Source organism: Diadema setosum, chromosome 6 (assembly GCF_964275005.1).
Source record: "Diadema setosum chromosome 6, eeDiaSeto1, whole genome shotgun sequence".
Classification (NCBI taxonomy): domain Eukaryota; kingdom Metazoa; phylum Echinodermata; class Echinoidea; order Diadematoida; family Diadematidae; genus Diadema; species Diadema setosum.
The window spans coordinates 20659737-20682814 of NC_092690.1; the positions used below are offsets into that span (position 1 = coordinate 20659737).

The 23078-nt window shown below is 38.6% G+C and overlaps 1 protein-coding gene across 1 annotated transcript in view; it reads right to left on the reverse strand.

Annotated features, from left to right (window-relative positions):
- The window catches only part of LOC140229627 (ATP-binding cassette subfamily G member 4-like), a 104962-nt gene that overhangs the window by 27588 nt on the left and 54296 nt on the right, over positions 1–23078 (reverse strand). Inside the window, exons 2-4 of the mRNA XM_072309875.1 lie at positions 19600–19791; positions 10857–10974; positions 1771–1960 (exon numbers count right to left, since the gene is read on the reverse strand). Of these exons, the coding sequence (XP_072165976.1) occupies positions 1771–1960; positions 10857–10974; positions 19600–19791 (500 nt within the window). The remainder of the gene's footprint in view (positions 1–1770; positions 1961–10856; positions 10975–19599; positions 19792–23078) is intronic.

The following is a 23078-nucleotide window of genomic DNA, read 5'->3' on the forward strand; positions in this document are numbered from 1 at the left end:
TATCCCCGCCCTTTCTATACAGGTAAACGATTTAAGCTTGGTATGCTATTATAAAAGCCTGCATGTGTCACGCGGAAGAACTGATTCCGTGATCACTTTTAGCCTTTCATAAAATTCACGTTTTAAGATGGTAACGATAGCTTGTAGGAGATAGAGTAAGTTAGCGTCACTGACTGTGGTTCTGAACACAAAAGGAGACTGAAAAATTCCTTTACAAATTAGCAGACATAATGCCGATCCTCCAACACTGTTGCTCCATTCCGTCATTGATTCTGCTATCAATGGCGAAGAAAGAATACTGGTTGCGTGATTATCCACCCCTTGATAGCAGGAACTTTACCTTTCATTGTTTAGGCTTCGTTGATGCGGGGTTTACTCGGATACAAGGCGTGAACATTGCCGTGCGAGTTCTTTCATTCGAAATTCCTCAGAATACGCAATTCAATGGGCAATTAGCGCTGCTACTTGGCAAAGCTGTTAGCCAACCCAATTGTCCCAATTCTTTGCAGACTTGACCTCTCACATGTCAGCTACACGCAATACACGGCAAACAACTTTCATTACAAACATTCTGATTAAAAAACAAAACAAAATGAAGAAGCACACTTTTGAGTAGCGACACAGCTTTCTGTCCCTTTCTCAAATAGGTCCTACTTCTAAAAAAATACACAGATGACTAGAGTCAGAATATCCTCCAAAGGGAACACGAGCTATCTGGGCATTAATAATGTTTGTCTTCCTATTTCTCTCCATGCCGTCACGGCCCAAACCATCATAAGTAATAAGGCAATAAGTTTCATTAACCAGGGAAATAATAGTACCCATTACATACATTTGGCGAATTATCACACAAATTGTCGACTTTATAAAAACGAGAATAATTGACAACTTAGGCCCTACTATATCTCCAGAGATGAACTTTAAACAGCAAGTCACATACCAGGGAACGAAAGTTATGATTATTTGAACAAATTCATTAATGAGGCCAATTAATAACCGTTGTAAAAGTACACACACGCATAAAAAAGGTTTCGAGTTCGATATGTGATCATTGTATTAGCTCATAGATAAAGTATCATAAATTTTGCGTGATCGTTCGTTGGAATTATTTTTTTCAGTGCGATTTGTGCGTCATGTCAATCACCACTCATTGAAATGGAGTGCATGTATCAAACGAAACTCGCTGGTCATGCAATCAATAGCCTTGGTCAGCTCACTATTATTGCGTAATTCTATAGCCCTCGCCGCTTGGCCGCCGACGCCGCCGCGCGCACCATGCTTTGTTTTTGTCTTCAAAGGGGTCAAGAGCAATGCCTCATTAGCATACACCCTAGCAACGGAGGCGGAGTCTCGATTTGGCAAGAACAATAGGTGCGAAACGCAACGCAAAGGCGAGCGTTCGAAAAAAATGTAACCGAAAAAAATTGTCTCAGAAAAACGGTGATTTGGGACACTTGTACTCATTTTCACACGCTGAAATTTTCTGTACAAACAGATAAAACATGAAGGAATCAAAATCCGTCATAAAAAAATTTCGACCCGAGTAGTGCTTCCCCTTCATTTTCGGCTCATTACGGGAAAACTCCCCGTGCGACTTATGACTCATTTTGTCGGAGCGCCACACAATTGTTCTTTTGTCTTATTCTGTTTGACTTTACGTTAACAGACCCTCATATCTATAAGATTATCCTCATTCTTATATCTTTCTCTGTTTGAAGTACATTTTTCATCTGGAAATTCCTCTTCCCTAAGCCTCCTCCTCCATCTTACCACAGCTTTCTTCTCGCTCCACTTCATCCGGCGAGGCAGTTTGAGACCGGCCGCGACGTACATGGCCTCCCGGGTGGTGAGATGGGGCAGCAGGTGGCTGTCCTGCATTATGTAGCACGACATCCGCCGGAAGACCTGAGAGTCACGTAGCTCCCCGTTGACCAGCACGGTCCCCTTGGTCATGGTTGTCCTGGAAACGAAATGGGGGATGACGAGGGGTCATCATTGATGCAGATGGATGAACACTAATGACAAAACAAACCTCATCTGCAGCTTCTTGGAAGTTTGGGGGGGGGGACGACAAAATTTGTAAAGACTTAAGCACCCTGACCACAAATCACAAATTAAACCAATGCTCTTGACAGCATTTTCATCATTTCCTCTCCTGACCCGACTTTCACTGACCCACAATTTCTGGTTCCCATGGATACCACCCAGGTGACTGACAGTAATTAAAAGTTCTCCAATCTCATTCTCCAGTCAGCTGGAAGCTGTCGATTTGGGTCATTCTTCTCTCTCCATCTCTATCAAGGCACCTGTGTGTGATAGATCTATTGGTTTGGTTTGTTTTGGTTTGGTTCATTTCTACAATACCCCATTGAGGACGAGTCCGAGTATACTCAGGCAAGCGTCTATGGGAAATGCATGTTGTATATAGCAAAATCAAACTGTCCTTAATGTGTTAAAGAAAAAAAATAATTCAAACTCAAATCCACAAAATCAAAAAACGACATAAGTAATTACTAAAATTTCAACAAAACAATCACACCACAATGTATATCCAATATCATCCTACCATATCATCCTACCATAAAGACACAAAAAATACAAATAGATAAGAAAATTTTAGTAAACTTTTTTGTTTTCAGTAAATGAGTGAGATAACTGAATGCAAGAGACCCCAGTCATGAGCGGTTACTCTGGAAATGGATGGGGCCTCACTGACCTATCCATCCATCTACCTACCTATCTATCTATCTATCTGTCTACCCACTGCTGTATATAAAACCACACACAAACAGTAAATTCAGTGAACATCTGAAAGAATTACCGTTCTTCACCATATAAATGCTTGGCCCATGAGGGTTGGAAAGCATGAAACAAATTCTTAAAGAAATGGAAGATGCACAAATATATAATAAATTAGTAATGGACAGGTTTTCACAGGCCAGTCTGAAATGAAATTATTGACATTATTTTCTTGTAAATCCACCTATACACAAAAATATGACATTTCAAGAGACCATGGGTGATGTCTGCAAGACATTACTAGAATTCAGTGGGGTGACTAGCAAGGATGAAACCAAGAGGTTTTTAAAAAAATTGTGATTTTAAAATAGTCATCCAAATACCCCTTGCCAACTTCAGTCATGTTTTGACAACCCTTCATTGCTCCTGTAGGATGGAAATATGCAATACAGGATGGGAACTAACAACTGAGTAGAATTTGGTGAAATACAACATGTGGTATAATCAGTTAAAGTTTCTGTATTGCTAAAAATCAAAATTGGAAACAGTACATGGAAAATGACATTCACAAATCATGTGGCTATTCCCAGTTTGGAATACATGGATAATGCATATGTCACACATACAGGCAAACACTCCAAAGTATGTGCAAGGCTGTTACCAAGGCAACTATGAGCTCTCCTACTCAACCAGCACACAAACATGAAATGTTTATTCTGTCATTACCCCCTGACAATTGTGATCTGTGTGATGGCAATGTTTTATATTCTCAAATCTGTGTCCCTGACATAATCATTGGTAATTGGTGCCCATCCATCTTATGGCCGATTCTACATTAGTTCTAATCCTGTCTCTTTTTGGAAATTGAATACTCAATTGTCATTGCTCTATATAGCTGCCTCACACAGCAACCATTTAGACCTTATTATAGAAAGCCTTTTGGCCTTGTACAGTGTGTACATGCAGACCACACACAGCTACCTTTTGGGTCCTATACATTTACCGTTTGGGCCTTATACAGCTACCCTTGGGGCCTTACACAGCTGTCCTTTGGGCCATACACAGAGCTACCCTTTATGCCTTATACAGCCATCGTTTGGGACATACACAGCTACCCTTTGGTCCCTATGAAGCTACCCTTTCAGCATGATTATACTGCTACCCTTGGGGCCTTGACACATCTATCCTTGTCATCTAGAGCTACCTTTTGGGCCTTATGCATGTACGATTTGGCCCTTATACAGCTACCCTTTTGGATCACAGGTTGTACACAGCTACCCTTTGGCCCTTATGCAACTTACCTTTGGGTCTTATAAAGCTACCCTTTGGGAATTATACAGCTACCCTTGGAGCCTTATACAGCCATCCTTTGAGTTCCACACAAGTACCTTTTTGGCCTGATACACCCTTTGAGCCATATACAGCTGGCCTTCTGGCATAATACAGCTACGTACCCTTAGAATACTTTGCTCTACTTCCTCTGATGCTATACATGGTCACTACTCCTGGAATGCAGATCTATTGAATTAACCTGCAATTGCATTCACTTGCTTACATGAAATCTAATACTGGGACAGTATATTATCTAAATGAGTGGAAAACTCACAATGATATTTATACAAGTGGGGAATGAATAGAATATTAATAGGTCTTTATCCCAGAAAGACCCTTCGCTCACACTATTTGACAATAATAATTTAGAACTGGACAACGGTCATATCTATAATGCCTTAGAAATGGTGACTAATTACTCACAAAAATACTGAAAAAAAAATCATCCCATACTAAAAGTTATACCTGTAAGTTATGACAGCTAAACAAAACAAAGGCCCTGTTGCATTAAACTATGGAAATTAATGGTAACTATGCAATCAATGGCAATGACAATAGCAACACAGTTCCACTAGCCAATAAAGGCAGGAAACTAATAATTACCATTGATTGCATAGTTTATACCATTAATTAAAAAGTTTCAATCAGTCTTACGTAGTGGTCATTAAAAGTAAAGTAGCCATGGTTTTATGAACTGGGGCCCAGGCCGATGTTACTAGGAAAATGGAAACGGGAGAAAACAGGATGTGGGAATGAACAGAGATGGAGAATGGTGGATGGAGATGAGATCATGAAGAAGAGGTACATGACCTGTGTAGGTGGATGTACAGTATGGCTGCCTTTCTTTGTGTGTTGACCCTGCGCGTGGGCATTGGAGCTCTTTGCAACTGAACATGATGTGTGAGTGTGTGTATGTATGTGTGTCTGCTTCAAATGCTGAATGTCAGCTTGCTTTTAATGGTCGGAATAACAGTATAATCCCATGCTTTATGGACATTTACACTGTATGCCTGCCACAAGAGCTTTCACCAAGTCCTACGACTCTGATTGCCTTCAAAATACACTTTCATCATCCAAGCTACCCTCTGCAAATTTGAAGCATGGGACATAAAGTGCGTCACTGGGAGAGTAAGCTAATGCCTAACTAGTGATAAATGCTCCATCTCACCGGACTATCAGTGAAAGTGTTCTTGTGACGCAGCAAGCAGCCTTATTAATTACCGTGGGCGGTCCATCCCCATACGGACAATGTGACGACCGACCAGTGTGATAAATTAATCCTACTAAACACATAGCTTCACTGAAAGATGAGCATAGGGGCCTAGGGGGTTTCATTCATTTCTTTGTGTGTGTGTGTGTGTGTGTGTGTGTGTATACTACAGTAACTGTATAGATAGACAAATGTTGATCTAATACACTATGCACATAATACTGGTCAATCTATATATTATAATGGACTGCTGGGGAACCAACACAGGGAATGATAGTTTTAGTGGTATATTCCATATACATCTTTCACTGGTTTCAACATCACACATAGCATGTAACACAAACATGTATATATGGGCCATTACCCTCTCCCATGTCTAATATTGAGTTAATTGCACTTGTAGAGCTGTGGTTTTGATGAATCAGAAAGGGGGAAAAAAGCCCTGACTTTAATACGAAACCTTGAAATAATGGTTGATGGGGCATTCATTGGCATGCTCAATGGTCTATTACTCAACGTACAAATGCAAACTACAGTAGGTCACTTTCCACCATCACCAACGATAATATAGCCTTATTTACATTGTGGACGTCTCTTTACTGTTTGTACTGCTCTCCCAGAGGACCTAGCCCCCATTATTACCCCAGCCTTCACCTGCAGGTACCTATGAATACAGCTGTGTCCAGGGGAAGAGACATTATAATGTGTAGAATCATCATTTTACTTTTATTGATTAACCCACTGAGGATGGACCGATTTCACTACAACATGCATTTCCCATAGACACCTGCCTGAGTATACTTGGGACTTGTCCTCAAAGGGTAAAGGCAGTAGAGAGTATGATTCTATGTGCAGGGTCACCATGGGTGCTTTTATCAACTCATTTCTGGCGTAAAATTGAGGTTTCCAAACAGCTTTTAGGGAGATTTGGGCAGTCGATATTCAAAATTGCAAAGCTCTTTTTATTATGGGTTTAGACACATATTTCTGAAATGGAGAAAAAAAAAACAGAAAGAAGTAATGACAAACGCGTTGATAAACACAAAGTTGTTTTGAAATGCGTATATAACTCCGACCTGCCCACGCCCACCACTGCAAACTAGCACATCTCCACTCCTCGGATAAAACTGCACAAAGGAGCTGTGCAGTGACAGGGCCTCCCTCTCGACTCACAGTAGAGATAATATATATATATATTTTTTTTAATACCCCCAGTCTTTTGTCTTTGTCCGCAGCTCCAAGTCATTTAACGATACTTTTATAGCACTTTTTTTTTTTGTAAACATGGCGAAATATATGTAGTGAAATAGATGTAGTGAACAGAGAATTAAAGTCGGTTCAAATGTGGATTCAAGCAAACAAGTTGTCTCTTAATGTAAACAAAACTGTTTATATGTTATTTAGTAATTCTGCTATTTATTTGCCTGGCGATATAAAGATGAACAATGATTGTTTGATTCAAGTTGAATCGTTTAAATTTTTAGGTCTTTATATTGACCATGAATTAACACGGAAATATCATATAGATTATTTATCTAAGATGCTTTCGAGAAATACTAGGATTTTAAATAAGCTAAAACATTTTTTTCCCAAGCATATTTTGAAAAATTTATATTCAACGCTTATCTTACCTTATCTCTGTTACAGAATACTTGCCTGGGGAAACTGTGCTAAATCATATATTGATAACATTTTCAAATTACAAAAACGGGCTATCCGTTCAGTTAATCTAGCCGACTATTATTGTCACACAAATTAGTTCTTCTTTGAAAACAGACTATTTAAGGTTGCTGATTTGTTTTTATACAACTTAGGAACATTTATGTTTCAATTATCAGCCAACGGCTTGCCTGATGTATTTACTCACATGTTTAAAAAAAACTATGCCGTCCATGCTTACCCCACAAGACAAAGAGACTCATTTCACCTTCCACGTACTCGCACACTCCTTGCTCAAAAAACAATTGTTTTTACCGGACCTAAATTTTGGAATGATCTTCCCGCCGATTTCATGAATTGTTTTAGTATGTTTACATATAAGCAAAAATTGAAATTAATGTTAATAAATTAATATAACCAGCCTGATTAGAATTTTTCTAATGTGTTATATGCGCAGCATCCTCGTTTAATGTATATTTCTGGTTTATGCTTCCATTATATAATCACTGCATCCGTACATGTATTAACATTTCAAACTCATTATGAAGTTGATTATAGATAATGTGCACGCATATACTTGTGTATCTATATCCCATATTTCCATTCAGTTCTTATTCTTTGGATTCTTTTTCTTCACTTTTTCTTTTTCTTTTTCTTCTCTTTTATTTCTTTTTCCCTTTGTACCTTGATATTTTAGCTTTCATAAGTTTTGTCATTATTACTTTGTGTCCTATCTCCATTGATTGCATAGCAAATTTACACCGGTATTTTTTCATGGAACCTGCGTTTACAAGCTTTGCTTTTGCGGTTCCATCATATTTCACAAGTTATAGAGAATTGTCTTATGTACATTATGTATGCTGACACACTTTCTGTTCATGACCCGACTTATAAATATTGTGTATTTTGCTTGGTTTGTATTCTTTTTTTTGGATGTATTTTGATGTCAAGTGAAATATGAAAATAAACGTGCTGGAACTGTTCACTGTGTCTCGAGTGCAAGACCAGTGAAGTTTCAGTTATTCAATTCAATTCAAATATGTACAGTCTCGTTTAAGTGATACTAAAGTATTCATGTGGTTCAATAGTTCGTTCTTAATACTGATTTTGCACTGGTACAATTTAAGTTGGTCGAGATAAACATGTCCGTTCTCCGTATAATTTCACGCCTATAAATTCGGGAACCTACAGTTTTTACAAGCATCACTGCTTTTATGTAGGCCCCATCATATTTCTGACATTGATTTGTGATATCCTCAGATGATAATGACCATTTATATTTGTGTGTAATGTTTGTTTGTCTTTTTTTTTCCAACATAAGATATGGTTGTATATATTTTGTACTTTTGTTTTATTGTCAATCATTTTGTAATCCCATCACTGAGAAAGTGGAAATATGAAATAAAACTTGAAACTTGAAACTTGAAATGCAACAACTCCAGAAATGTGATCCGAAAGGCCTTTGGCAAACATATTTTGATAGTCGGTACTGAAACATGTTTTAAACATGGGCAAGATTATAAATGTAGCCCAAATAGAAGAGTCCAGAATTTTATCAAACATACATACAGCTGTACCACTACAGTGCTTCTGCCTTTAATCAACCTGTGACTCACACTTAGCAGGGAATTGATAAGAGGGGTAAAGTACCAACCTCTTTACCCAACTTATTCCCCCCCCCCCCATGCCTTTTCCTCTTCAACCTGATACACTTTCACGACAATTACACATAGGCCCGAATTCACGAAGGTGGTCTAAATTTAAACCATGGTTTATGTATATTTCTTCTGCGCAGATATGATTGACAGACTGCGTATGCTAACAGGCATCCAGTAAAAAAATGTGCATTGATGTGCGCATGTATTGGTACGCCTATTCAACGCTTATTTTAGACCATGGTCTAAATTTGTAACATGGTCTAAGTTTAAACCACCTTCGTGAATTCGGGCCATTACGTCTCTCCGGCTGTCCAGCGATGGAAATTCAGCACCAGGGTAACCCACTATCTTTCATGAACTGGAGGACAATTTGAATAGCACAAAAGTGCAATGACCAGTCATTTTCTACACACATCCTCCTTCCACAAAGAGACCGAAGGGCGCCCCCGAGGACGATATCCTCAACAGTGGAAGATGTTCTCAAAGTGTGATAAGCTCATTATGGAAGCTTAAACTGATGATGCTTAAGGCGAATGTGCTGCGCATACATGATTCAAATCATTGTTGTCACGTAACTTCATTTCCTTTAATTAGATTTGTGTATATCTCCCATCCTCCAGGGGAGGGCGCTGGAGCATTTTCGTTTACTTAATTGATGAGAGCAGCTACGACAAGCTTACAGTGATGGGTGTCTATCTGCCCGACATCCCTGCAGGCAGTTTCTGTTAAAAGTGAATATATATGAGTCATATCAGCTACCAGATATGGATATGGGGATGAATATGATGGAGATTGGCTGGGCGTGCAGGAAACAAAAAATGAAATTGAAGAGTTTGTTCGCAAAAACCGATAAGTCCACTTTTGAAGATTTTGAAATATGATCTCTGTCATAAAGTACAAAATAATACCTTTTAAATGATATATTGGTCACTACATATAAAGGTACATTTTTGAAGTTATGGTCAAAAGAAGCAAAAATTTTCTTATTATTCTCTTTATTTTTCTTGACCTTTAATCGCAAATATCTCCATTTGGCAAATATGGTCTTATCGTTTTTTGCAAACAAACTCTTCACTTCTTCAAAGGGTGATGAGCAAAGCTTTCAATACCATTTACCTCACACAGATTGGAAATCACTGTGCCTTATATTTTCAGGTCAGTGTTTGCAAGCACAATACAGCATCATTACAACATCATAGCCTCAGTTTGATTTGTCAAGATATTTGGATGCTTGTCAACAATGAATTTGACCAAATGTAAAAATGATGATCGAAAACTCTGAAAGATAAGAGCCCAGGAGGGAGCTCTTTATTCTGTAACTGATCCAGTCATTTTCAATACCAGTCTCTTTACATAAAATTTTATTGGAAATTTGAGGTTCTTACCAGTAAGAAATACTTCTCATTTTGGGACACATAAACACAAATTACGAGTCATCATTTGTAATTTGAAGCATTTAAAGGATGGACATGTTTGATTTATGCATAATTTGCATGTTGTTGTTGTTGCTATCTGTAAGAATTTTTTGCTTATGTCATATTTGTTGAATATGCTCTAATGAAAAAGTCCTTTACACGGAAAAGCCCCCTTGATATGAACACACTGACAGCTGGGCCCCAAGTTAATTTAGTTATTGACACTTGCTAAGATAATATTTCATCTCTGTAATGACAAGCATAATCATAGTGTACTTTCACACAACCATAAACACACATGTAGGCCTACACACAGCCAACACACACAATGACAGCCTCACATAGGCCTACACACTTACAAATGCCACACAGAACACACCCACTGATATACAGACCTGAACACACATACAAACACACACACATACAGATACATGTACAATAAAAAGCCACAGACACAACCACACAAAGAACACAGCCAAACATACAGCTCCACACAGCCACACACACAACACACACACATAAATAATCACACATATTCACATTATTATACAAATAAAAAAAAAACCACACACACACAGAAAAGCATGTACAATAGTACACACAAAAACACAAATCCACAGGCATAACCACACACACATAATTGCACACACAACCACACATAAAACTAAAAAAAAAAGCCACATACACAACCGCATATGTCCAAACGTAGCCACAAGATGCGTCGATGTACCTCAAGGGATAAAACAGTAGGAAGAAATATATACGGTAAACATATAAATAAGGAAAAATAAGACAGTGATAAAAGAGAGAAGGGGAGCTAATGATGGATCATGTGCTACCTACTTGTATCCGGCGAGCACGTTCATGAAGGAGGACTTGCCCGCACCAGAGGGGCCCATGATGGCAATGAGTTCCCCTGGCATGAAACATCCCGTCAGACCGCCGAGGATCGTTTTCGACACTGCATAGATGGAGTAATGGTTCAAATTTAAGAGTGTTAAATATATATCTTACCATGCATGCATATATCATGCACTCGCTAATCTGCCACTTCCAATATTTGATTATTCCCTATTGGCTTGATGTATAATAACTCCAGTTCCAAACAACAGCCGGTTAATCGGAACAATGAAATCAGTTTGTTTTTACTGTTCATTTTTTTGTGCAATGTTGTTTTATCATCATTCAGATCTCTCCACCCTTATCCTGGTCTACTCCCTAATCCATAATTTTGTATATCCAATTATCATTTTGATAATTATGGACCAGATACAGAGACTCCAACCCCAAGCACTTTCTGATCTGGAGATTCTCCCGCCTGAAACCCCCAGCAAGCGGGAGACTCCAACTTGATGTGCGCGAAGTTCCTTGCTGCCGGGGTCCAACTCTCGAGTTCTAGATGTTATCTTGTGCTATCTAAGGCTTATTTTTCTACATACGATGACACTAAGTAAAAAAATCATTTCAAACGGGAGAAATTAAATCTCAAGCGGGAGAACAGGAGATTTTGCAAAAATGGGCTTTCGGCGGGAGATCTCCCGTCGAGAGCGGGAGAGTCGGAGTCTCTGCCAGATAGCATGGGGATACCATGGAGTGAGAAGGCTGGCCTCGCTTTGGATGTGCTTGAGAATCACCATACCAAAATGTGTACAGCTTTATCACTGATCTCTACAGTGCACACCCAGATGAAGAATCTCAACTAGAGTCAACCGTTACTGCTGTGCATGATACACTCTGATGCACAAGAATTCCCTGATGGGTGCTATCCATAATTTTTAAATATAACCCTGGTGGGCAGTGAATAAAGATTGCTTCAGTCGAGCTGCCCATGACTCCCTTCAATGTCAAAATTATTTCTTTTTAATTCAATTTGTTTATTTCCATTTCAAATCTCATAAAAAGCAACAGAACACATCTAATGTTACAAGATAAACCACAGAGACAATCATACATAAAATTCAAAAAACAAAAAACAAAACAAAGTTGTTACACATCACAGGAGGAAAGAAGTATGTGATTGAATGGAACATGGTGTACATAGAAAAAAAACAACAACAACGGTATGGCCTGTAAGCATGTGCACATCATTGTGAAGGTTATCTAGAAGTCAAATCATTTATATATGTGGATGTGTAAAAAAACAAATCAATTTATTTTTTCAGAGATTCATTGTAGATCTAGAAAGCTGCCAGAAAAGAATATTAGAAAGACTACACAGAATATACAAATAAAATATAAATATGGAACAAATAAAGTTCTGGCCATTTTGCAGGTCATATCATAATTTACATTACCCCCCTCCCCCCCCCCCCCCCATCCCAGGTTTCCAACTCCATGGCGTCATATACCTCCACATTTTCTGGCTCTATTTTCCCATCTACCCTCATCTTTATCATCTATGACATCACCCTCATCACTTTCCTCCTCCTTGAAATCTCCCCCCTCCCCTTTTCCTCTTTCTACTCTCAAACTATCTTCTTCTTCTTTTTTTCTCCCACTCCTTCAGCTTCTCTATCTCTCTCTTGTCTTGTCCCATTTCCTCATCTTCTTCCTCCATCCTCCTCCTTTGTCCCAATCTCCATCTGCTGCCACCTGTTCATCTTCATCCTCTCTCTGAAATGTAATCTAAATTCTCCTCAATTTCCTCTCATTTCCCAAATGTGATGTGATAATAGCTTTGGTTCAAACAGGGTGTACAATAACTGCATTACGACAACACGAGTGTCAGCAAAATAATGGACTACGGTATGAAAGTTTTATTGGCTAACTTTATACAGGCCCGCTGTCCACAGTTCCAATAAGCTTGTGTTTGTGCATTATGAAGACACTTTAATATGTGTAAAGATTCCCTAGTTCTAAAAGGTTAATCTTTTTCCGAATATACTCCAACTCTTCTGTCCTCCATTGCTCACGGATGCTAATAGGCGGCTGATTGTTTATTACATTTCTCCAACGAGCAGATGCAGCCGAGGAAAGAAAGTTTGTTCACCCTGGACAAAAGTTCACGCTGACCCAGACCCAGAATCTCTCGCTAAATTTTCAGTTGCATTCTGTTCACACTCACAAAATGAACAAGTTCCTGCATGTATCGGCAAAGATGAAGAAATGTTGAAAACACCAAAGGTTATTTTAGTTGTATTCAACGTATATCCTGTCACAATAGTATAAACAACTTCTGCATGTACAATAAACATTTTATAAGATAATAATACATAATGAAATAAATACTCCAAATTCAGCTACTGGAAGCACATTTGTTTCCATGCTATATTTGACCAGAACATGCTCAACAAATAGGGATGTTCCTGTCCTGAGCATACTGTATTTTATTTAGTAACACTTATTTGATTTGATCTTTGTTCATTTTAATCGGATCCCCCAGTTACAGTATGGTCTAAAAAAAATTTGTACTTACGTTTCCCCTAATCTGATTTTATCACGGGACCTGCGGCTCTGTACAAGCTTGCTTTTACGCAGGCCCCATCATATTTTTCGCATTATGATCTCAGTTTAACTCGCATGTATACAGACCTTGTGTATACCAAGACAAACTCTTGAACATTCCGGTGAAGTTCTATTTTGAATTATGTTCTGTATAAATTTCGCATCAATTTACTTTATATAGTGATATATATGAGAAATATGAAAATAAATTGAAATGAAATGAAAAAATACTCGGGCAAGGGTCTATGGGAAATTTGCGTTGTAGCAAAATTAGCCTGTCCTAAACGTGTTAACATTACATGTTCAAAGCATTCTTGAATCTACCTTGATTCCAACCTTCCGGAGGTTGGGATGTGAACAGGGGTCTGTGAAAAAGTGCTGAACACAAGCAATCTATAACACTTGACCATTACAGCACTTTTCAAGCCCCGACATCGAGAAGGCCGCATGATTTATGTCTACTGCTAAAACAAACAAGGGGTAATTACCGGTTTGGCCAAAGCTTCGTTACAAATGCAACCCTGTCAAATCTTTCTCCATCATCACATCTCAACTTACAGCCCTTGTTTTAACCTGTTGAAGACTAATAAAAAAAAGATTACAGGATGAGGAGGGGCAGCTGTGGAGAGCTGCAGGGAGAGTGGATTTCTTTGGGCAATTTACAAGATGATGACATTCTCTTTTGATGATGACATTCTGCTTTACTGTACAATTGTGTTTGTGTTTTTTTTTCTCTCTCTCTCTTTTCAATGATCAATTTTTAATGATTGGAATACCAGGTAGATTTAGTTTCCAACATTCAGAAAGTGCTATTTACGTAAGAAAGGAAGTACCTCCTGGGTAGAACACTGTTGGTATTTGCGTCAAAAAAGTGTGATTTTTCTGTTTGTACAGCACGGCATCAGCTGATATATTTGCATTGATTTGAATGTCAATAAATAAAGATTATTGAAAAAAAAAATCTTCCTCAGCAAGTTCATCTCCATGACTACACAAGCAATTTGTCTTACACAGTGTGATGAGGTATGACATTTATGGCTTCCTTCAGTGAGAAAGGTCAAGATTTCGAATAACCCTTCAAAAATCTGACATATTACATGGGGGGGGGGGGGGTTGTTTCATAAAGCTGTTTGTAAATTTACGAAAAATGACTTAAGAACGATTGGTGATCAGTTCTTGTGCTGAATTATTGAAATTCTGATAAGTATAGCACACCAGGACGTGTTCAAGACGTTCTTGAGTCATTCGTAATTTTAAGAACAGCTTCATGAAACATCCCCATGGACACCAAGGGGCACTGCCGGAGAAGGATTCGGAAGCCATTAATGACAACATTTGCACCCAAGGATAACATGATGGTACCTTTAAATGATGAATTTCCACCGAACATATATGGGTATTCAGCAAAATGCAACAACATTTATGAAGCACTTGGCGAAATTTTGAGAAAAATCTGTCAATGTGTTCAAAAGTTTTACATTTGTAAAGTTTTGGTAAAAACTATGTGCTGCCCTCTTTTGAAGCAAAATCTACAACAATCTGTGATGTCATAGTGTGTGAATGATTAAAGAAAGTATGCACTAAGTGTCCCAAACTTTTTTTTTTTTCTTTCACGGACATCAAACAGTCGCTTAAAGGGATAGTATAGTTTTGGTTGAAATAGGGATTCAGGTTTTAACTCTCTGTGAGATAATCCGCAACAACTTAATATGAAAGAGCATACAATTCTAAGAGGAATTCGAAGTTTATTTGATGAATATCAGTTTTGTAGTGGCTGAGATATCCAGAAAAAAAGAGGTCCTTAAAAAAGGTGGGACCCAACTTTTATGAGGACCACTTTGTTTTGCTTTGTTTTTGGGTATCTCAGCCATTTCAAAACCAATTGTCATCACATATGACCGTGCATAACAAAACGAACAAAGAGTCACACTCACTGATTTTGTGTGAGGACTGAAAATAGGTGAAATGCGTCAACCCAGCCAATCTTGAGTTTTTCATATTTGCTGAAAGAGCAAGTGAAGGGTTTGTTTGCAAAAACCGATAAGTCCATTTTCGAAGATTTTGAAGTACGATCTCTGTCATAAAGTATAAAATAATACCTTTTAAATGATATATTGGTCACTATATATAAAGGTATATTTCTGAAGTTATGGTCAAAAGAAGCAAAATTTTTCTTATTATTCTCTTTATTTTTCTTGACCTTAAATCGCAAATATCTCCATTTGGCAAATATGGACTTATCGGTTTTTGCAAACAAACTCTTCAAGTCTTCTTCTACATTATACTAAAGTTTGGGATCATAAAATGATCACGACATTGTGTTTTTAGCAGCTTTTCTCAAACACTTTCTGGTAGAATATTGTTATTAGTTGTGTCTTATAGAATCCACTTTTCATTCCTTAAAAACGCTATCCATACTCTTCACTTTCAACTCTAATAACTTTGGAAAGGATGGTGCTACAGCTTTGAAAGTTGGCATTAATAATCCACAGAACGTGTTACCAGAAGATGCTTAATTTCAGTTTAATCTGATAATCCCTTCATTGTTGTTGCTCTGGTGGTTTACATCTTGTTTTTTGTTGCATTCATTACACAGCTAGCACGGCTTGCCTTAAAGATTATTAAAGCGCTTGAATAGATCTTGAACTTCAGAGCCTCTTTTCTCAGTTCATACTTTCCAGAGGGTGTGCTTTCTTTCCAATATTAAGATAGGTTACGAGAATCCATTTGAACTGAGTTATGCATCATTTTAAAGCTTAAAGTCTGTTCTTTCAGAATCTGCTCTTAATTAAGAATCAATGTCTGGCGACTTTTTGTTGGTTCTGTGATGCAGGGTCACAAATAAACTTTGTATGCTCTTTAATATTTCATGTATGTGGTTTCGAATTATCTCACAAAGAGTTAAAATCTGAATCCCCATTTCAACCAAAAACTAGACCATCTCTTTAACCTATCTCTTCCACAAGGTGTGGAGAACAGTATTTGCCTCAGGTGCATGTCACGAGAATGAGTGCTTTCAAATGTACATAAAACTTGTGAGAAATTTCATCTATGTCTTTTTTTTTTAACTGTTCCACTATTCTGAAAAAGATGATACACACAGATCTCAACACATGAGGGTGGCAGATCAAATCAACCCAAAGCAGAGAATTTCACAACTTATTGAATAGATCGTCCAATTTCCCATAAATTTTTCATTGAAATTATGTTTTACAAACATTAATGTATGCACTAACATCTACAAATAATCCCTTAATCTTTTTCTTTTTCTTCTTTTTTTTTTTTGGGGGGGGGTAGATCTTAACTTTAAACCCTCTCTTTCAGTAAAAAAAAATAATGTTTCACAACCCTTCCTGTATTCACTTCATCAACAAATAATCCCTTTATCTTTTTCTCTTTGTTTTTTTTTTTTTTTGGGGGGGGGGGGAGAGGGGATTAGATCTTCCCTTTAAACCATCTATTTCAGTAAAAAGAATGTTTCACAACTCTTCCTGTATTCACCTCATCTACAAATAATCCCTTCATTTATTATTATTAATATTTTTTTTTTTTTTTTTTTTTGGGGGGGGGGAATAGATCTTCCATTAACACATCTATTTCAGTAGAAATAATATTTCACAAGCCTTCCTGTATTCACTTGAGCTAAAACAATCTCTTTATCTTTTTTTTTTTTTGGGGGGGGGGAGGAATAGATCATCCCTTTAAACCATCTATTTCAGTAAAAGTCAGATTACACAGGAAGCTACATGAGGATTTTAGAGATTTCGTTGACCAACGCAAACCACACATAATGACCTGTCGTGACTCAGCCACAGGAAGCTTCCATAGAAGTTCGCTCATTTTATCACGTAACAATTGCCTCTCACATGATCATCACACCTTAAACACTCTATTTGACACTGTAGTAGCTAGATTTGGAAAAACAAATGTTGAGCTTCATGTGATATGTTATGAATCTAGTGAAAGGTTTTGATACATACCCCTCACCATCATGATAAGTATCAACAAAATAATATCACCCTGCTGTGCCCACATCTGAATGGTTCATTTTGAATGCAGCTGTCCATGGGGAAAACATAAGCATTGATTGCTTATGCACAACTATCTCATTTTTCAACCAATTCAGCAATCACTCTGGAAGTCTGTTTCAATTTCTCAGTAGCTTTTTTTTTTCCCCATGACCATTTTTTTTCTCCCACACAATATCGAAGAGACTTGCAGCATAAGTACAGAACCACACAGTTGAGATTTATCGAGGTAGAATCAATGTTAAAATGCGCCTTTAAGAGGGGTTTTCTTGGAAGGTCAACAAACTTTCAGCTGGTGTCTGCTGCTCTTTCCCAGGACAAAGGTAAGTGACTTTGTCAATCATGAATCATAAAACTGCCCACAGGAACAGCGGCGAAGCAGGACTCGGCTCTTCCCATGTACAATTGTGACCATGCATCACAAAACCAACAAAAAGTCGCATGCACCGATTTTGTGTGGAGACTGAAAATAGGTGAAATGGGTCAACCTAGCCAATCTTACGTTTATCATATTTTCTGAAAGAGCAGGTCTTCTTCTACATAATACTAAAGTCTGGGATCATAAAACAAACAGGAAATTGAGTTTTTAGCAGTTTAGTGTGATTCACACTTTTCCAGAGTGTGTACATTCTTTACATTGAGGTAGGTTAGGAAAGTTGATTTGTACGGAGTTATACACCATTTTAAAGCTCAGGGTCTGCTCTATTCAGAGTCTGCCCTAAACTAAAAATCCATGTTTGGCGACTTTTTGGTGGGTTTGTGATGCAGGGTCACATATGCACAGCATTCATTCATAGAATAAAATGACATACTGTGATTGATATGTTTACACTTGAAATGATAGAAGAGTAAAAAAGGGGTGACAGGAAAAAAAAAGAGATCACCTCGAGCAAGCAGACGAAAATGTGTCACAAGTGTGCTTTAAGAGCTGTGCTAATAAACGTTAATGGAGTTGGTGGTGAATGTGGGAGTTCTTGCACAGAGGTGTAGAAAATGGCGCAGCTGGGACGATATGAGGTGCCAATGGATGGCGTATGGTATGGTAGTTTGCAGTGATATGATACTGGTGGGTGATGACAGGGTGCTGCTCGGTACAGAAAACAAGCTAGTGGTTGATGGGTGGTTGCAAGTAGGTGCTACTACAAGAGTGCTAATAAAAAGCTGACAAGAGTCCTAGAGATTGCTGTTGCATTCTGATGGGATGCTAGCTCATTTTGAAGGGGTGCTCTTTAATGTTCTGTACTAGTAAAGCATTAATGGGGTGGTGGCCAAGTTTGATGGGGTGCTAATGGTGGCAAGCTGGGTGCAGTAGGGTGACTGAGGGTGCAGCTAAGCTGGTAGTAAACATCCTGGCAGGGTGACAGTATGCTACTCATGATAGGATAACAGGAGATTGAAAGTGCCAGTGGTGTTAGATGGAGGATATTGGCAAGGTGCTATCGGCTGTAAGATTGGAGAGAATTGGGATGGTGCTAGTGGTGTCATAATGGAGGGTACTGCTAAGCCAGGTGCAAAGTAGGTTTTATATGAGTGCAAATGAGTTGAAATAAGGTGCCGGTGTTCAGACGGGACAACGATAGTGATTGTTAATGGGGGTTTGAGGAGCAGCACAGTTCCAGTGGTTGCTGATTGGCTACATTTTCTAGCTGCTGGTACATCACTTCCAGAGTTCTGCAGGGGGCCGAATCTTAAAGGGATGGTACAGTATTGGTGGAGATGAGAATTGGGCTTTAACTTTTTGCAAGATAAGAAAGAAAACACTTACGAAATAGTACAGTGCATACCATCATAGGAGGAATTAAAAGTTTATTCGATGAAAATCGGGTTTGGAATGACTGAAACATCCAAAAACAAAGTAAAACAAAGCGATCGTAATAAAGTGTGGGTCCCACACTTTACTAGAATCGCTCTGTTTTGGATATCTCAGCCATTTCAAAACCAATTTTCGTCAAATAAACATTGAATTTCTCGTGGAATTACATGCTCTTTCATATTTCGCAAGAGGTTTCTCATTATCTCTTTAAAAAAATGTTAGAAACCTGAAATTAGGTCTCAACCAAAACTATACGATCACTTTAAACTGTGAGCAAAAATGATGACATTCATACACATACCTCTGTTTCTTTTGCAACAGTCCCCCTGCTGTATGCTGTATGCGATGTTTTCAAACTCCAGCTTGACCGGTGGTCGACTGGGCAGGTTGGTCAGCTTCTGGGTCTCCGGGGTCCGAGGCTCGCCCTGTTTGAAGGGTGACCCCGGGCTTGGTCCTGCTGATGATACTTCAGGTGACTTCCTGTCCTGCAGCTCTGAAGAAATAGAGCAAAACAAAGAGGGAGATAGCTATGACGAGATGCATACATCATGAAAATTTAGGTTACAGCTCGTTATTCCGAAGGTTCGTTATTCCGAAGACTCTTTATTCCTAAGATTCGTTATTCCGAAGGTTCATTGTTCCGAATTTCATTTTCGAATTAACCAATCTTCGGAGTAACGAACCTTCGGAATAACGCCACAAATTTTCGGATTAACGAACCTTTTTTCATTTTCGGATTAGCGAACCTCTAGGTATAGGAAATTTGCGTGTTTCGTATTAACGACCCTTCGGAATAACGAACCTTTGGAATAGCGAACTTTCGGAATAACGAACAGCACCCAAAATTTAATGCACTCACAGAATGGGACCTTTTAAAGGAATGGTATAATTTTCGTTGAGATGGGAATTCAGCTTTTAACATTTTGCAAGATAAAGACAAAACCACTTATAAAATATTAAAGAGCATACAATGCTAAGAGGAACTCAAGTTATTTTATGAAAATTGGTTTTGAAATGGCCAAGGTATCCAAAAATAAAGCAAAACAAAATGATCCATAAAGGTGGATCCAACCTTTATTTAGGATTGCTTTATTTTGGATATCTCAGCCATTTCAGAACCAATTTTCATAAAATAAACTTTGAGTTCCTCTTAGAATTGTATGCTCTTTCATATCATAAGAGGTTTCTTGTTATATCACAAAAAAAGTTGGAAACCTGAAGTCGGAAACCTCAACCAAACCTATACCATCTCTTTAAACCAAGAAACTTTCTTCATCCCCTCGAAGAGCTCCTTTGAAACCATCGCTGGATGCAGACTGCAACACTGCCAGTCAATTGCCAGATACCATTTCCAACAATAACAGAAACATCCTGTCTATTCACTGATACATTGAGTCATTTCTCTTCTTGGCTCCACTAAGCTCCATTTTAAGTTCCTGTTTCTACACTTCAAACTTAAAACAAAGACTGAAAAGGGGGAAAAAATCACTGAATACATACACATACAACATACACAAATCAGCAGTTGCGATCCGACAAATTTCATTTCTGAGAGGAAGACAAATTGAAGGAAAGTCAAATCTCAACATATACAAAAATGTTTTGTTGAAATTACTTCTTTTCAATGCAAGCAAATGATAATACAAACATTCCTTTTTTACTATTACAAAGTAGAAATTGCTTCTATTAAAAGACAGGTCAACATGGCTTTTCAAACAAACATGTACAAATTCTTAGACACTAAAATCACACACATTAGTCCAACCGACAGTTTTTTTTTTCTCCTTGATATAATGAATTTCATGTAGAAACTCGTCTTTCCTTTTTGTGCAAATTAAGCCATCAACCATACATGCTTGGCACTTCAGACTTGTTATTCATATTCCCACATATTTGGCTTGATTCAACAACCAGATGCTCAAAATGTGAAAGTAATCCCACAACATAACAAGGCAAGCACTAATGACTTTGCAACTGATTGACAAATTGCCCCACATGACGTAAATAAGCACTGAATTGATCAGTGTTTTAGTAGTAGCCATGATAAAAATCATGGGCGTACATACTCGAGCAGGATTCGAACCTACGACCTCCTGATCACCAGATACAATGTAGGCGTCATCTCCACTAGACCACCGAGCTTTCGCCCGACAGCAAGTGTTGGTTCTAATCCTTATAGCATGCAGCGGGTACTGCTTTGTTATTCAAATTCATGAAACATCTCGACAGAAGAATTTCATGAATTTGAACACTAATGACTTGTTATTCATATTTCAACAGACCCCTTCCCTTGATTTATCCAATGATTGACAACACGTTCGCAAGCCCAAATGCCCCCCCCCCATACACACAAACATTATAAACCTCATTCAATCCATCTATAATCTATGTTTCTGAACACACCCCTATCTCTATGAAACCTTACACAAGAACACTCACTCTCTCCCTCACATACATATGCACAAGCACATACTATGCACACACACACACACACACACACACACACACACATCTGCATGAGCACTTAATAGGCAGGAGTATTCGCATGCAATACAATACAGAGAGGTCGGCAAAGGGTAAGCTATGTTACCCATACACACAAGCGTGTTAATGACATGACAGCGTAGCTCTTTTAACGCACTCCTAAAATTTGTCGCATTCCTAAACTTCATCGCACTTGCAGGACGTTATCAGCTCCATGCCCTTTTTGATAAATTTTACCCACATTATATTCCTTCCTGTCATTTTTGTGAAGATCATGCTTCTACTTACAATTAATATTTAATTTTCATGGCAGCAACAAACGTGGGTACGTATCATCTAACCCCTCTGAGAGGCCTGGTTTATGCATTACTCTAGTAACAGGAACAAGGAGAAAGACTTCTCCCCATTACACACTCATTACTTTGCATGAGCAGGGCATGGCATATACTTCCAGGAATCTCTTCATCATTTATGACCAAAAGGGGGTTTATAGGACAACTAGAAATGCCAGCGAGCACAAACCTCTGTCAACGCCATAAGGTCGCTAATGCATATAAAACTCGGCATGCATCCTCAAAAATATCTTAGATCAAGTGGGCATTTCATGGAGCATTTTGTCTACCAAAGTTGTCAGACAAATTTGCTCTCAGCCAATCAGATGCAATGATTTCAGTAGCTTGTAACAGTTTGTCAGAAAAATATCCCACCAAAGCTCTTCATGAAATGCCCCCTGGATAATTTTCTCAATCATCACCAAAATCACTCACCTGCTCCTTTTATCATGCCACAACTATTCTGCAAACTTCCCCAAAATCTAATCAGTCATTTTGAAATGAGCCTAATATTGCTAACATGCACACAGACCAACAAACAAATACAATAATGTTGGCAAAAACAGTATCTCCTTGGAGGAGATAACAGTGAGATGGTTCAATAATAGGGTAAAGTTCATAATAATTCCCCTCCCCCTTGTCTCCCAAACAGCCATTACCCCTTTCGCTCCCATCTGAGCCCCTCTCCTGACCCCGCGTTCACATTGGTCCCCGCGACGCGGGGAAAGTCCCGAGCCCCATAATGTGAATGCTCGCTGGGACTTGTCCCCTCGTCCCCGCGAAGCAAGTCGGGTACGCGAAGCAAGTCGGGTACGGGGACAAGATTTGGAGGGGAGAGTGACCTTGGGGCGCAATTGATAGCGTCCAGCTGTGGTCATCAAATGTTCGCATGCGCTATGCCTGGATTCAAGTGGCAGAACTCGCTCCAAGCCCCAAAATGCCCCCACAGCTCGGGGACAGATGA